The 16,412-nt window shown below is 48.3% G+C and overlaps 2 protein-coding genes across 3 annotated transcripts in view; one reads left to right on the top strand and one right to left on the bottom strand.

Moving 5' to 3' along the window:
- LOC142580185 (spliceosome-associated protein CWC27 homolog) overlaps positions 1 to 16,412 on the bottom strand; it is a 373,861-nt gene that overhangs the window by 139,209 nt on the left and 218,240 nt on the right. For both annotated transcript variants that reach the window (XM_075691069.1, XM_075691068.1), the window contains one exon: positions 7,628 to 7,845. In XM_075691069.1, coding sequence (XP_075547184.1) covers positions 7,628 to 7,845 — 218 coding nt within the window. The remainder of the gene's footprint in view (positions 1 to 7,627; positions 7,846 to 16,412) is intronic.
- Positions 2,242 to 5,004, top strand: LOC142577681 (uncharacterized). Its single transcript, XM_075687146.1, has 3 exons — positions 2,242 to 2,838; positions 3,320 to 3,413; positions 4,904 to 5,004. Exons 1-3 carry the CDS (start codon positions 2,242 to 2,244, stop codon positions 5,002 to 5,004), a joined length of 792 nt encoding a protein of 263 aa, XP_075543261.1.

Genomic DNA, 16,412 nt, shown 5'->3' with positions numbered 1-16,412 from the left:
CACTGCTCAGCAGGACATGGTGCAGGTGCCAACGCTAGTAACATCCAGGCAGAATCCGGCATCCACAGCAGCAAAACGGTTTCTAAGGAATTTTGAAGGCATCGTAGTATGTACGAAAGGGTTTATCCTCGTCGCAAAAATGTTACGTCAGCGTGGCCACCATGAACGACACGCAGGGCACGTTGCACACGCCGGGACAGCAGCCTGAAGAAAGAGGCACGGAGACACAGACGGGGACCGAGGCAGAGAGTCCATTTATTGTCATGACCTTAAATAGGCTCCACGTTGATATGTCTGCGCTCCCTGAGGCGAGCGATTTACGGTTTGAGACCGTAACTACCGATATATCAAAAACGTGTGTGAGACTATCAGACTAGTTGTGCGGGAGGAGCTTCAGAAGTTGTTCCCTTCATCACTGCCTAAAGCGGCTTCAACTGCTGATGTCGTACGGGAGGAGATCCAACAGTCACTTAGAGTCCCTCAATTGCTGCAGCCGGAACAGGAAGTGATGACTTACGGCTCCATAGCCCGCCATCTCGTTCCCCCTCCGTGCCCGCGCCAGGGCTCACTCATGCCACAGTTCTGTTGTCCACCGCCGCCCCACATAGCATGCCAAGCATGACTGACATTTGACGCGCCCCCGACCACCGTCCGCTCTGCTACCACTGTGGAAAAGCGGGCCATGTCTACTGCTGATGCCCATACTGCGAGATGGGCCTACGAGGGTTCGCCGTCAACGTGCCACATCCACAGGTTGACAAGTGGCCACATGACATTGCCAACTACATCGCCAGAATGCAGTGGATACACCGACAGGTAGCCAGGATGCTACTGGCCCAGCCCGGGGCCAGTTCGTAAGCTCCTATCCGGAAAACTAAAACTAAAAGCAGCAACCAATGGAGGTGCGGTTGCTGTACGTCCAAATGACGAAGATCCTTGACCACCAACAATCACACTTCAAGATCTAAGCAGCAAGAACTCAGAAGTCTTTTCTTACGATACAAAGACTGCTTTTCGATGTCATCGAGGATTCAACAAACACCAGTTGCAAAGCATCAGATACTAAACGAAGAGTGCGCTTGACCACTCAGCCAGAGCCCTTACCGAGTTTCAACTTGAGAATGTGAAGCTATAAGGCAATAAGTTGATGGAACACTTTGCAACGACATATCGAGCCATTGAAAAGACCGTGGGCATCTCCTGTAGTCTTGGTGAAGAAAAAGGATGGAACCCTACATTTCTGAATCGTTTATCATTGGTTGAACAAGATCACAATGAAGGATGCATAAAAGGCGCATTGGATTGGCTCTGCTATGCTACATACTTCTCGTCGATGGATCTCAAGAAGGCCGCCTTCATCACGCCGGACGATCTCTATGAGTTCAAGGTCATGCCATTTGGACTGTGCTCGGTACCTGCAACGCTCCAGTGCGTGACGGACCCAGTGTTAGCAGGGTTGAAATGAGACCTGTCATCTACTTGGATGATGTCGTCATCTTCGCGGGGAATTCCAACGATCCCCTTAGGTGGCTTGGAAACGTACTAGAGGCCATCAAGTCATCAGGGCTCACTCTGAAGCCTGAAAAGTTCAGCCTCACTAACCATGAGCTTCTGTTCTTGAGTCACGTATTCAGCAAATGTGGAGTCCACCTTGATCCGCAGAAGACATCTGACATCGCTAAATTTCCACAGCCCACTGACAAGAAAGGAGCGGACAAATTTTTTAGCTTGCACGCGTGTTACAGGCGTTTTGTCAAGACCTTTTCGCATATTTCTGAACCATTAACCTTTCTCATGAAATCAGACATTGAATTTAAATGGGAAATGCCGCAAATAGAGGCATTTGAATAGCATTTGAACGACACCTGCAGTCCCATATTTTGATGAAGACACCGACACTGAAATTCACACAAATTGCATGTAGCCTAGGCCTCAGTGCTGTCCTAGTGTAGAGGAAAGACGCATGTTAAAGGGTCATTGCTTACTGTGGTATTCAGTAGTTGTGTTTATATAACCTAGATGGCACTAAGGACGTGTCTTATCACGTCAGCTGACGCATGCACCTGTATATATATATATATATATATGCTCATCACGGACTAATAAAAGAAGGGTGTTGTTCGAGATACGGCCTGGGCGGTTCACTCGGCGGTTCTCCGGCGCCCGCGGCGTAGTCGGGCAGGGCACGACGGCGGGTACAACAGTTGGCAATGAGGGTTGAAGTGACCGAAAGCAGAAGAAATGAGCCTACATCAGCTGCCCGAGTTCCTGCCAACGCCGAGGAAGCCTGCCATTCCTTGGACGCAGTGGCACTGTCTTTTCAAGAATTATCTTCTGGCATCGGGGAGTGACGCCCACCCACCTGCGTATCGTAAAGCTTTACTACTGCACTGTTTGGGCACTGAAGGCCAACGATTGTACTACACATTGCTGGAGAAGAAACCGTTGACGCCGCATGCAGAGGAAAAGGATAAAGGTGGCATGAGCGATGAGTATGATGCAGCAGTGGCTACGTTGGACGCTTACTTCACTTCTAAAACGAACGTCGTCGTGGAGCGGCATAGGTTCGGACAGCGCATCCAACTACCTGGGGAGACCACAGCAGCATTCGTCACGGTGTTGCGCGAGCTGGCATTGAGTTGCGACTTCAGTGTGCAAGTTGACGATTTCATTCATGACCAACTTGTAGCGAAGACGAGAAACCATATTCTTCGAGAACGCCTACTTCTAGAAGGCATTTCGCTTACTCTTGAACATGTGCCGCCTATTGCCAACAATACTGAAGAAGCTACGAAATACTCGCTTGAGCTGCAGTCATTGGCTGCGAGCGTTCAAAAGGTGGAAAAACGTCAAATTCCATGCCGTACAAGAATCACGATTACCGCTACCGCAGCAGCACAAGTCTTGCTTTCGTTGCGGGTTTTCGCAGCATCTTGCAGATTACAAGAAATGCAAGGCGCAGAATAAGATATGCAGCAAATGCGGCAAATGAGGACATTTTCAATGTGTCTGTAAGAGCGGCACGCCAAACGAGCGGGCCCTTGCGGTCCGAGAAGTCGATACCTGCTGTACATCCAGCGACCTCAACGTCTTGCTTCTCGCACGGCCAAGCAAAGCAGGAATATACATCCAAGTCCTCGTGCAGGATGTACCCATACATTTCCTCGTAGATACGGGCTCTGCTGTCTCGATTCTGTCCACCGTCACATATTCAAGGTTGAAATGCCTTTCCATGCAGCCAACATTAGCTTCACTTTACGATTTTTCTAGGCAAAGGATAAGCACAGAGGGGTGTTTGACAGCGCCAGTTGTCTTCCAGGGTCGACACGCCGACATACTTTTCTGCGTCGTCAACAACGCCACTGACATCCTCGGCATTGACGCCATCGAAGCACTGCGGCTGCACATCAACAGTATGTCATTGCAATGCACCCATATTACGCAAGCGCCACAAGGCCTTGATCCGAAACTTTTTTTCAGTTTTCGCACTTGTTTGAGGGAAAGTTAGGTCTGGCAAAACATTTTATTCATAAGGTCAAGATAAGAAAAGGAATCACGCCTATTGCTGCTAAGTTGCGGCACATGCCATTTTCGGTGCGAGATGCTGTACGTGAAGAGCTGCAGCACCTTGAGCATGATGATGTCATCGAAAAGGTTGATAAGTCTGAATGGGTATCACCGATTGTAGTAGTTACAAAAAAAAACAGCAAGATAAGAATTTGTGTCGATCTGCGCGAACCAAACAAAGCGATTGTTGTTGACAAATTTCTGCTGCCGCACACTGAATAACTATTGCACAAACTTCACGGTGCAAGGTATTTTTCCAAGATTGATTTAGCAGCCACCCACCACCAAGTATTGCCGAGTCCTAAAAGCAGAGAATTGACTACCTTCATCACCAATAGTGGATTATACAGATTCAAATGCGTCTGCTTCGGCCTTGCATCAGCACCGTCTGCCTTTCAGAAAATGATGGTCACTATTTTGCAGAACTTCAAGAACACTTTGTGCTACATCGATGATGTGCTTGTGTATGGAAGCACACGTGAGGAACACTTCGAGAATGTGAAACAAGTCTTGCACTTGATTGCAAAGTCTGGATTGAAGCTGAATGACAAACGCATTTTCAATGTACAAGAAATGGACTTCCTTGATCACAGGATCAGTCACTAGGGGATACGCCCCTCACAAAGCAACACTGACGCCATCGAGGCTGCGCCAGCACCAACAGATATTGGCACTTTGCGCTCATTCTTGGGCATGGTGGGCTATTACGCCAAGTTTGTGCCTGACTATGCGGTGCTTGTCAAGCCTCTCCACGAGTTGCTATGTAAGAATACCCCAGTCACTTGGAATGATGCGAGACAAGTTTGTTTCAAGCAGCTGAAAAGTTCCTTGGCCACAAGATGTTTACAGCTATTTGATCCTGCAGGTGACATTATTGTCACTACAGATGCCTCGTCCATTGGTTTGGGAGCAATGTTGCAGCAGACGAGAAATGATGAACTTGTAATGATTGCTTTTGCTTCTCGCAGGCTTGCCCCACAGGAAGAGAAGTACTCTGTTGGGGAACTGGAGGCCCTTGCTTGTTTGTGGGATGCGAACATTGGAGAGTATACCTTTGGGGTCGCCCATTCACACTGCGCACCGACCACCAGGCTCTGGTCACACTCCTGAGTACATAAGGAGTAGGTCGACATCCGTTCCGGATTCCAAGGTGACACGCCAGGCTGATGGCATACAACTTTACTATTGAATTCCATAAGGGTGACAGGAATATGTTGCTGATGCTCTTTCAACGATGCCCCTCCCAAGTCATGTGGAGGAGGAAGAGAGAGAGGAGAGCATTTGTGTTGTCTCAACTTGCGTTAGTCATGCGGAGTTTGTCGTTCAAACTATGCAGGACCCTCTGCTTCAACAGGTCATAAAGTGGGCGACGTCGGGATGGCCTGCAGTGAAGATGTTGCCTCCCGAGGCAATTCCGTTCTACCGGGTGCGGACTGAGCTCTCAGTCATTGGAGACCTCCTGCTTCGTGGAGACAAATTCGTCGTACCTTCGTCCCTTGTAGCACGGCTTCTTGACGCAGCCCATGAGTTCCATCCGGGGATAACAAGGACAAAGCAGCGACTACGTGAACAATACTGGTGGCCTGCTATGTGCAAGCAGGTAGAACAATTGATTGCATCTTGCGGGGTATGCCAATCAGTTGACAAGTCTGCAAAACTGGTGACACCACCCCTGCAGCCAGTTGAATTCCCATCGGCACCATGGCAGAAGCTAGGAATCGATATCGTGGGCGCTTTTTCTAATGTGCCTGTAGATTGCTGTTTTGCTATTACAGCCAGTGATTATTTCAGCAAGTGGCCATAGGTTTGTTTCTCAACAAAAGTGACTACCGCAACAGTCATCTCCTTTCTGCGAAGCATCTTCAGCAGGGAAGGATATTCTGGCGAGATTGTTAGTGACCACGGTCCTCATCTCTGGCAGTAACTCCATCCACTCACTTACCGTCGAAACGTCCACGGAAGTGCTTTCTGCGCAGGAGCGGCTGTACGCAATCATGTTTCGTTTTTTAAGTTGATCCAGTCACCTGTTCGATGCCTGAAAGTCGTCGATGCCCAGATGCAATGCCACAAGGTCCGCCTTTTCTTTTAGATGGCGCCGTCAACGCTGATAACAGGGCTCCATGTTTGATGCAGCCACTTGACGAGAATGTTTTCTAACTTCTCATGCTGTCCTTTTGCCGCTTTCTGCTTGAGCCCGAACTTGTTGGCATTCTGCAATATCACCGCTTTGTTTGCCAGGATCGTCTTAAGCGAAGATTCAGGTAACTTAAGGTCCCAGGCAATGCTGGCTTTCATGGCTCCATGCCGCTTTTCTGCATCCTCGATAATATTCAGCTTATTGCCAAATGACAAAACTGTCCACTTTTGTGACATCGTGCATCGCGTTGCTCCACACAACTCAAAACCTCCGCTGAATGGTGGTCGCTAGGACTACGATGAAGAACATGTGCGATAAACCTAGGCCTTTCTGCGCTACCTTGTCGGCGATCTGCTGCTGGGAAACTGGAAGGAGAGAAACGCTTCCTCAATGCGATGAGAGGCGACGCCACTAAGAAGAGAGGGAGAAAGTGATTGTGGAGAAGAAAAGACTGAGACAGAGTGAGGAAAGAGACCCGCGGCACTTTTCTTCCGTCCGCCGTTCTGTCCTGCGCTTTGCGAGGGTCATCGTATAAAGCGCGTCGGCCGTAAAATTGCGTCGGATAATCGGGGTTTTTAATGCATTGCTTCTATGGGGACTTCGCCGGGACTGCACTAATCAGTCGTAAAACCCGGGTCATCGCAAAACCGGGCGACATACAACAGGGGTTCCACTGCACTGGGACACAAGCTAAGGCATAAGAAAAGACATGACACCGTCAATGTCCTGTCTTTTCTTGTGCTTTAGCTTGTGTCCCAGTAGTTTGCACTCTGAATTTAGCCATGTTTCAATACTTGTTAGTTTAGGCTGGGGAAGAGAAAACATAAACATCTTATTAGCAACAGTTCAATAGGACAGAACACACCAGTGAGTGTAAAGGTTTACTTATGTTGTGGCTTTTCCCTTCTGCGTCTGGGCACCCTGAAACCTTCGCATGTGGAAGCTGCGTTGATTCAGCGTCTGTTCTGAGCAACCACAAGCCCTGTCAAATGCTGTCGGACTACTTGGGATGGTAACACATGCACAGCAGCCGCGCATGCATAGCTTTCGATTCCTAGCCACAGAAAGTTGTCAGCGAGTATAGTACGCCTATGTTTACAAGTTTATATGGCCAATAAAGCTACTATCCTTACTTCATATCACTGTCGCAATTAGCTATCGCAATCAATGCTTCGCCTTTCGGGTGAAACTGCAACTTTGTTTGTTTCTTTTTCTTGGTCTCCTGTTTCAAGATCGGGCCCCTCAGTTCCCTTTCTTCTCGTTCATTCCATTAAGAGGGTCTCAAATCCGGCAACATTGATGCCTTCAGATAGCATGTGCGGGTTTACTAACCAGTTGCCATCACCCAAATAGATTGCATACTCACGACAACTGCAGCAGAAAGGATGCTCCACATCCGCTGCCTAAGTTTGTGAGTCATGGTACTGGTTAACACTCCCAGCATTAGTTCTAGTAGTAAAACATAAATACCCCAGAAGGTGGATGAGAGATCAGTGCCGTGGTAGCTCAAATGGTAACAGCAACGCAAGCGTAATGTGAAGACGTGGGTTCATATCCCCACCTAATTTATCACTTTTTTAATTCAATTAGTAAGTACAAATAATTTCCCTTACGTTGTCCTTGGTGTCTTTGTTGGCTTCTTATGATATAATTAATAAATATCAGGCCCCTCGGTTGCCTTTCCTCTCGTAATTATGTTTTGTCGCAATTTACTTTATGTATAGTTATTGTAACACTGTATTGCATTGTGTTTTACAATATTTATATTAAACCCATTTTCACTGTACATTCCCTCCATGCTTGTGAGATTAGCAGCACTATGTACATCTGGAATCACTTATTTCATCAATACTCCTGAAATGATGTTGAAATATTGAGGAATAATCGAGCAAAGCCAAAAGAGGTAAAATCCCCACTACTCACATGCGCTGCGCAGAGGCCTTCTGGCGTTCCTCCTCGAAGTAGTTTTGCTCTGCCACAGATGAGGTAGATGCAAGAGCAGCCTGGCGCATCCGCTGCCGTACCAAGTCAACTGCACTTTCAGGCTCGACAGGCCGCTTGAACTCGCCTACTGCAGGCACTGAGCTCAAGCTAGCGTCATCTGTCAGGTCATGGCTGCTCTTGCTGCGCCCTTTGTTATCCTGCACAACACATACAACACATGAGCACTAGTTCTATGCACTACCGTACTTGTTTCCTGTGCCACCTTAAACTCTGCAACCACGCTGCACTTGGTAAGTTTTGTGCAGCTCAATTTTCTGGACAAATGCCGAATAAGTGTTTAATCACATTGTTGCTGTCGTAGTGCCAGAGATGGCCTATGTCCGTCCGTCCATCCGTCCGTCCGTATGTATGTATGTATGTATGTATGTATGTATGTATGTATGTATGTATGTATGTATGTATGTATGTATATATATATATATATATATATATATATATATATATATATATATATATATATATATACACACATATATATATATATAATGTGTGTGTGACGAACTGCAAAATAGTACGGTACGGCGCTATATTCGGGCGACCATGTTTGTCTCCATCCACAACCTCCTGCTCGCATCACACAAGTCGACAGGATAAAGACCTGGCAGTCACCTCATCGGCCTCACATCATCATGCAAGTACTCAACACCATGGCGTGAACCCAGAGCGCACAGCTCCATCACTGACACCGACCAGCATCATGACCGCATCACTGCAAGCCTCATCAGCGACCGTGCTATCCTCATCAGGATCAGCGGACGATGGGCTCGTGGAAGATTGCTTTTGCCTCTTTGAGTTCCACGTGTTTGCTGCATCATGATCGCAACAGGATATGGTAAAAAATTTCAATGATTACGTCACTAGTAAGGCATTTTGCTTCTACTTCACGCATACACTTGAAAACGATGAATCATGGAATATAATCAAAGACGAAATGATCAGTCAATTTAAAGTTTATGACCCCTCCATTATGCACGAGCAGCAGACATTTCAACTGGCTCACCGCAGTCCCACACAGTTTCCACGTAGCGATCATCATCATTCCGAAACAAAGCCCCATTTTAGCAGATCCTTGGCGAATTTTCCTTGCCATGATTTTCCTACGAAGAGGACGCACAATTGCATATGTAGCATAAACATGACATTCCCAATAAAAGAAAAGCCACTGTACACCAAATGATCCGCATGCCTATTCGTTCCTTCGAAACCCAACATTGAAGCAGGTTTGACCGCCGCACATCAGTCAACAATATGTATGTCTTCAGCAAGCTGCAGTGCCAATGTCCTTTCTTTGGCCTTTCTTTGATGACCTTTCTTTGAGAGAACATGATCGAGCCACATCCGCTGCGACATCCTCCAGCACTCAATAACCAGGAATTCGAAACAGAATGGACACAAACTTCTATATCAGCAACATGAATCGAGAAAATACCACAACAGTCAGTTGTTCTTGTGAAAGGAAGCCAAATTGCTTACTGCCAAGATGAAACCAGAATATAAGTACCAGCACCAGCACATGCAACTTTAAAGATGAAGACAACTTGGAGCAACGTACACATAGAGATCAAGGTGCTCCGTAATCCTCAAGCCTTCTGCGTACTACACCTCAACAAGCCACTGCCACTTCAAGCTTCGCACGTGCCGAGCAGCATCGCACACTGTCAAATGATAAAAGCGTTCATTTCGAATGACGTCGCAGGAGTCTTGGAAGAGTCTTTTGAGAAGCCTGGCATACTGTACTCGCCACCAGACAAGTCTCGCAAGAAGGAGCAGTATGCAAGCTACACATCATCTCTGCGTCAATTTGCTCAAACAGTCAAAGACATATTCCAATAGAGAAGCTACATCAACAACTGTCGCAACAACATCACAAAGATCAATATCAGCAGCATCAAGAACAGTTGCAACGAGGAGTGCGCAAGTCAACTAAACCCACGGCTGACTCCACAAACATGATGTTTCGCGAGAAGGAAAGATCATCGAGTGCACCTTCAGCACCACCTATCAGGACTGCTCCCACCGCAAGGATTCCTGCGACAACACTGTGCATGACGACGAAAACAGCACGGGCACTTCCCTGGCATACTGGACAAACTAAGACTTTGCCTCCACTACTCAGACCACCGAATGTTCGGGCAGGAGATTCTGCGTGTCCACAGGACGTGAAGAGTAAGCTGACGCCTACTACATCCGAGTACCCACAGTTTCCATGTGTCCAAACCTTCCTTCATTGGGGCATGCATATGTCGTCCGGAGTGCAACAGCCAGCCTCGGCCCCCTGAGCTTGGCTGACGTTACCGGACTGCCTGACTGACATCGTTCATGTGAGAAGTATGACGGTATCATTCGCCCCTTCAGCTACGACTCTCTCAGGGGGAGGAGGAAGCTTATGACGAACCACACAATAGTATGGTACGGTGCAATAGCGGAGAAAGAGGTAGACGAGAAATAAAGGCAGTGTTCGGGTGACTATGTTTGCCTCTGTCTGTAACCTTCTGCTCGCGTCACACAGACACACACACACACGCACACACACACGTAACACAGGAGACATGGCGGTCGTGCGAAGCTCGGTTTATTGCAGACCTCGTCTTCCTCCTTCACCACTATTGCACCGCACCGTCCTGTTGCGGTTCGTCACACGCTTCTCCCTCCCCCCGAGAGAGTCATAGGTTTAAGGGCAGGTGATATCGTCTTAATCTCCCCACATGAACGATGTCAGTCTGCCGACCGAGTAGGGTCACGCTGCAGTCGATCTCGTAATTTATAGCAGATATTTCGTGTATAATCGTATATGGTCCTTCCATTATTGCACTGAGTTTACCACGGTTGGGAGGCCAGGGTGTCTCATACAGAACACAGTCCCCCACTTGAAGCTCTGAGGGAAGAAATTTCTTGTCATATATGAGTTTGTTTTTCTCGTGATATGCCAGGAAATTGCGGGCCACGTTTGCGCAAGTTTCCTGCAGGTTCTAGGTAACATTGGAGAGGAGCTGGGGATAAGATGGTGCGCCATACATAAGGAAGCAGGGTGGGCAGTCCGTCACCTCGTCGGGTTTTGTTGTGCTCGTCGACAACGTCAGAGAGGAGGTGCGTCCATGGTTTTCAGGGTTCATCGTAGATCTTGCAGCGGAGACGAGTGACTCTGGACTGATTAGTGCGCTCATTTAAGCCATTATACTGCGGGCATTGTGAGCTTATATAAAACTGATGAATGTTGTTGTGTTTGAAGGAATTGCTTGAATTTATCAGTGGTGAATCCTGTGCCACAGTCAGAAAAGAACTTCCGAGGCTTTCCAGCAATGAAGATACTCTTTAGACAGGAAATGTAGGCGTTGCAGGTCTCATTACGTGTATTATGTGTGCGGTTATGTGGTGGTTATGTTTGTGCAAAAGCCCATACATAACTGGTGGCATGGTCAACGGCCAAGTGGATGAATCTCTTGGAGGAACCGTAGTTGGTAAAACCTCCGATAGTGTCCGTGGCCAGAAGATCAAATGGTTGCTCTGCGGGTGGGAACGATTCCAAGGAACCAAAACATTTGGTTTTCGTTTTCTTGCAGGGCTGGCAAGTATCGCAGTGTCGAACGTATTCGGAAACATCGGTAACGATGTCAGGCTAATAATATCGTGAAGAGAGAAGTCGCAATGTCTTCTCTACTCTGACATGACCGGAAGCACCATGAGCTTTCTGAAGAAGAGAAGACTGGAGAGCAAAAGGAATGAAGAATTTTCGTATCCTCTGCGCATTACTATGGTCATTCCATTCTCAATGGTATGCTTGCAAGGCGGTTTGTTGTGGTGGTGCTCTCGTAGTTGTTCAGCAGATAGGAGCTGAATGATAGGGTTTCTAGACACTGCATCGGCTTCGATGTTGTTAATGCCCTTTTGGTGCTTGATGTTTACGGCGTACATGGTGAGCTTCAAGGACCATTGGAACAGGTGGCCTCGAGGATTTTTGATGTTTTTAAGCCACTGCAATGCCACATGATCGGTGATCACAGTGAAAGGTTTTCCATGTAGATAACAATGCCATTTATTGATGGAATCAATAATTGCTAAACATTCAAGTTCTGTGAATTCATAATTCCTTTCATGTTTTAGCAGCTTGCGCGAATAGTATGCAACTGGATGCTCTTGACCTTAATCAGCATGCTTCAAGATGGCGCCAATACCTTTATTCGATACATCGCAGTAGAGCACTCAAGATTTGGTGGTATCGTAGATGGCAAGAATGGGCTCTACCGTTACACATTTCTTAAGCTGCGTAAAAGCCAGTTCACAGTCAGGGTCTCAGTTTCAGGTGGTGTCTTTGCCGAGTAGGCGTGTCAGTGGATCAACTGAGTTCAACTGATCAACAGATCAACTGAAGCAGGCGATGTATCAACAGTAAACATTGACGGTGCCAAGAAAACGCTTTAACTCTTTAGGGCGTGATAGCATGGGAAACCGAAGGATTGCCTCCCCTTTGCTTTATTTCAAAGTGACTTTGCCATTTGAAACTTGTGTCCCAGGTACACAAAGGATGTTTGTGCAAACTGACATTTCTTCAATTTGAGTTTAACGCATTCACTTCGAAAAGCATTTATTGTGGCATCTAGATGCTTTAAATGGTCTGGGAAAGTGTCAGAATAGGCGACAATGTGATCAAAGTAGTTTGTGATGGGTGTCAAGTGGTGTCTGGTCAAGATGGACTTGACAGCCAATTCGAAGTGGCTGGAGTGTTCGGGAGACCAAAAGGCATGACAAGCCATTCGTAGTGACTGGTACGTGTGACAAAGGCCGTTTTCGGAACGTCTTCCAGATGTATCCTCATGTACCAGTAACCTGACGTTATGTCTAACGTCAAGAATTACGTTGATTTCCCGAGATAGTCAAGAATGTCGTCGATGCGAGGGATGAGTTGATAGTTGGGCACCGTCACTGCGTTTAGCTTGCGGTAATCTACGCAGAAACGCGTGCGTCCTTCTCCTTTTTTCTCGGCCAGAAGCGCTGGTACAGCGTATGGTGATGTACACAGTCATATTGTTAAAGATTAAATTATAGGGTTTTACGTGCCGAAACCACTTTCTGATTATGAGGCACGCTATAGTGGAGGACTCCGGAAATTTCGACCACCTGGGGTTCTTTAACGTGCACCTAAATCTAAGTACACGGGTGTTTTCGCATTTCGCCTCCATCCAAATGCGGCCGCCATGGCCGGGATTCGATTCGGCGACCTTGTGCTCAGCAGCCTAACACCATAGCCACTGAGCAAGTCATATTGTTACGTAGGAAGATGCAGACAAAAAGCTATATACAAGTATATTTACAAGGGAATATGCCGCACTTGGCCAAGAGGCAACAGCCCGCACTAGCCTCTAATCGTCGTCGTTTCTCACTGCTCGCCTCTTCGTCATTGTAAACACTGTTCCTTAGCACTACCCCTGTCGGCAAAAGCACCGTCCTGGAGCGACTAAAGGTCGGACTCTGAAGCAGTGTAGTAGGCCTTGAGCCTACTGACATGCACGACATCACTAGAGGCCAGACTGGAGGACGAGGTTGAGCTCACAGGAGCAATTTCGTACGTCATAGGCGTCACCTGGCGCAGCACACGGTAGAGCCCTGTGTATCGCGAAAGGAGCGTTTATGAAAGTCCGACGTGACGAGAGGGCGACCACAGGAGCACGAGCGCACCAGGCGAAAACTGCATGTCTTGGTGGCGAGTGTTGTACTGACGCTGCTGAGTGGTTTGTGAGGCCGTCAGTCGAGCACGGGCAAGCTGGCATGCATGGTCGGCGAGGGCAATGGTGTCGCGCGCATACTCGCTTGTTGAGATCGCAGCAGGAGGAAGTGCCATGTCAAGGGGCAAGGTCGGTTCGCGACCATACAGTAGGTAAAATGGAGAAAATCCAGCGGTGTCGTGCCGGGAAGAATTATACGCAAATGGGACGTAAGGAAGGGCAATGTCCCAGTCGTGGTAATCCTTGGAAACGTACTTGGAGAGAATATCTGTAAGAGTACGGTTTAACCGCTCTGTCAGGCCATTGGTTTGAGAATGGTATGAGGTAGTCAGCTTGTGTTGAGTGGAGCAGGAATGCACAATGTCGGCGATAACTTTCGAGAGGAGGTTACGACCATGGTCAGTAAGCAGCTGTCTCGGGGCGCCAGAAGTAAGATAATGTCACGGAAGAAAAAGTCCGCGACGTCTGTGGCGCAACTGGTAGGGAGAGCCCGTGTGATAGCATATCGGGTGGCATAATCAGTTGCGACGGCTACCCATTTGTTCCCAGAGGATGACGTGGGAAAGGGACCAAGGAGGTGTAATCCTGTTGTGCCGGCAGCGGCAGGCAAGTGGGGGCCCCCGGCCAGCGGACGCGCGGCGAGCGCCGGCGCAGTGAAGGAGACTTGGAGCTAACTGCTCCTGATGAAAACCGGAACGAAGACTCAGCCGACCCGCGGCCGTTTATTACTAATAAAGGCTTCACATGCCAGATGACACCTCCCGATTGGTTTCAGCTCGTCACATGACAGAAGGGGGGTGCGCCATCCAGCTAAACTACTACAAAACATAAATGTATGATAACACAGAGATCTGGCAGGGGGCGACACTATACTACATCATCCCCCCCTGGAAACAAGGAAGCATATAGTGAAACGCGCACACGAGACGCGCACTTAAGTCCAAGGACAACTTCAGTTCGTTCCCCCCCCATGTTCACACACGCGCACCAGATGCACACATGGCACGCACTTAAGTCCACAACAAATTCAGTCCGTCCCCACCCAAGTTCACATACACGCGCACCAGTCTTGGGCACCAAAACACAGGCAGTCAGTCAAAACAATATCTGACAAAAAACACGGCACAAGACTCACTGCACCGCAACAAGGAACACATCTTATACCTGTGCGAACGAAACATGTGAATTGTCTCCTAAATGTCACAGCGAGGCCCCTAGCCGTGGCATTTCGAAGACGGCAAAACGCTCTACATTCAAGAAACATAACCATCGAGCCACGGAGGCCATTTTCTGTCACGATGAGGACGCGTGCGTACCTCAGAAGAACTTTGGGGGTTGCGACGCGTATCGGACGACTTTAAAGACCCAGTCGTCCCACTACTATTTCCCTCCCCCTGGTTGGACAATTGAATGTGGTTGTCGCTGAAAGCTGGAGAGGGTTGCCCAGGAAGCTCCTCTCGACGTCCCAACAAGTCCTGGGATGCTACCGATTCCCCCACGGAATCAGAAACGATTGCTGACTGTGTAGACTCGGAAGTGATACAGTCAGACGCACTACTTAGCTGATGCCTATGAAAGGACGATGTCACGACAGACAAGTCATCGGAATGACTATCCAAGTTTGAATATGAGTACAAAAAGTCTTTATCACTTGTACACAATGTACTACCTGCTGGATCCTTCATCACTAGGGTTAACTTAGACACATGCCACGTCTTCCCATCACTGAGTACAAAAATAGATGGTCCTATCTGGGCCTTAACTGTACGAGGTTTACCGTACTTAAAAAATCCTTTCCTGTTAAATCTTATTCTGACGGTGTCTCCCACCTTGACACGAGTTGCCTGAGCACCTCTACGTTTGTCTACGTACTGTTTAGTCTGCCACTGCTTCTGCAAGACCGTTTCTGGAACTTGAGACACAAGACTGTCCTGTTCCCGTAGATCTACACAGAGCCACATGGTTCCATCCTTCATGCGCACCACTACGAGTGGAGACACCCACTCAGAAGCCTCGACGCACTTGATGACGTCGCAGTCCTCGAGACGTTGCAGTTCATTTGTAACCTGGTCACGGAGAGCCAGGGGTAGTCGGCGCAACCCTGAAGATACTGGTTTCGCATCTTGCTGCCGATGAATTCGGTGGACAAAGTTGTTGACGAGACCCAACTCGTCACTGAAGAGGTGATCAAAACCCGGAGGCACACCTGTGGGGCTCTGTACTGAAGGAAGCGAAGGTAGGCGACATGTCAGCAACGTACCGTCAATCTGTATGCCCAAGCGTTGGATGGCGTCTAAACCCAGCAGTGATGTTCCTGTAGTCGATACGTGGAACGTGACGGAGCATGACCTTTGGAAAAACTGGACAATGGCTTGAAACAGGCCTTGAATGTCGATGCGTTGATTGGAGAGGTTTCTTAAGTCTGCTGTTGCTTGTGACAGCCTGTGCTGTCGACCAAAGTTATTCTAAAATCTTCGGCCGTCATCAATGACACAGATGCTCCCGTATGCACCAGCAGTTGCACGGAGACGCCGTTCACTACGACCGGAACTTCCAAATATTTTTTAGTTTCAAAAGCGCTTACCGTCAAGACAGACGCGGACGGCTGCCCTGCGGAAGTTGAAGACAGCATCTCTGCGGAAGAGACGTGTTGAACAATACGGGTTTTTCGGCATACTGATGCAAAATGGCCCAACGTGTGGCAGGCGTTGCATTGCCGATTTCTTGCTGGACAATTCCTGTAAGATGCGATATGGTTCCTGCTGCCACACCGATCACATGCACCACGGTTCCCGGAGGAGCCAGGTGCGAAATGTCGGCCCTCTTGGCGGCTTCTCGGACGAAGTCGGCCATCTTAGCGGCTTCTCGGAAGAAGTCGGTCATCTTGGCGGCTTCTCGGAAGAAGTCAGTCGTCTTGGCGGCTTCTCGGAAGAAGTCAGTCGTCTTGGCGGCTTCTCGGAAGAAGTCGGCCATCTTCATGGCCT

Source organism: Dermacentor variabilis, chromosome 4, assembly GCF_050947875.1.
Source record: "Dermacentor variabilis isolate Ectoservices chromosome 4, ASM5094787v1, whole genome shotgun sequence".
Lineage (NCBI taxonomy): Eukaryota > Metazoa > Arthropoda > Arachnida > Ixodida > Ixodidae > Dermacentor > Dermacentor variabilis.
Note: the sequence above shows the minus strand (reverse complement) of the source record. Positions and strands in the feature narration are given on the sequence as shown.

Coding starts and splice junctions, on each gene's coding strand:
- LOC142577681 (XM_075687146.1), top strand. CDS start 2,242: ATGAGCCTACATCAGCTGCCCGAGTTCCTGCCAACGCCGAGGAAGCCT. Junction 2,839..3,319: donor TGGCTGCGAGCGTTCAAAAG/GTGGAAAAACGT, acceptor GTTGTCTTCCAG/GGTCGACACGCCGACATACT. Junction 3,414..4,903: donor ACTGCGGCTGCACATCAACA/GTATGTCATTGC, acceptor CAAACTATGCAG/GACCCTCTGCTTCAACAGGT.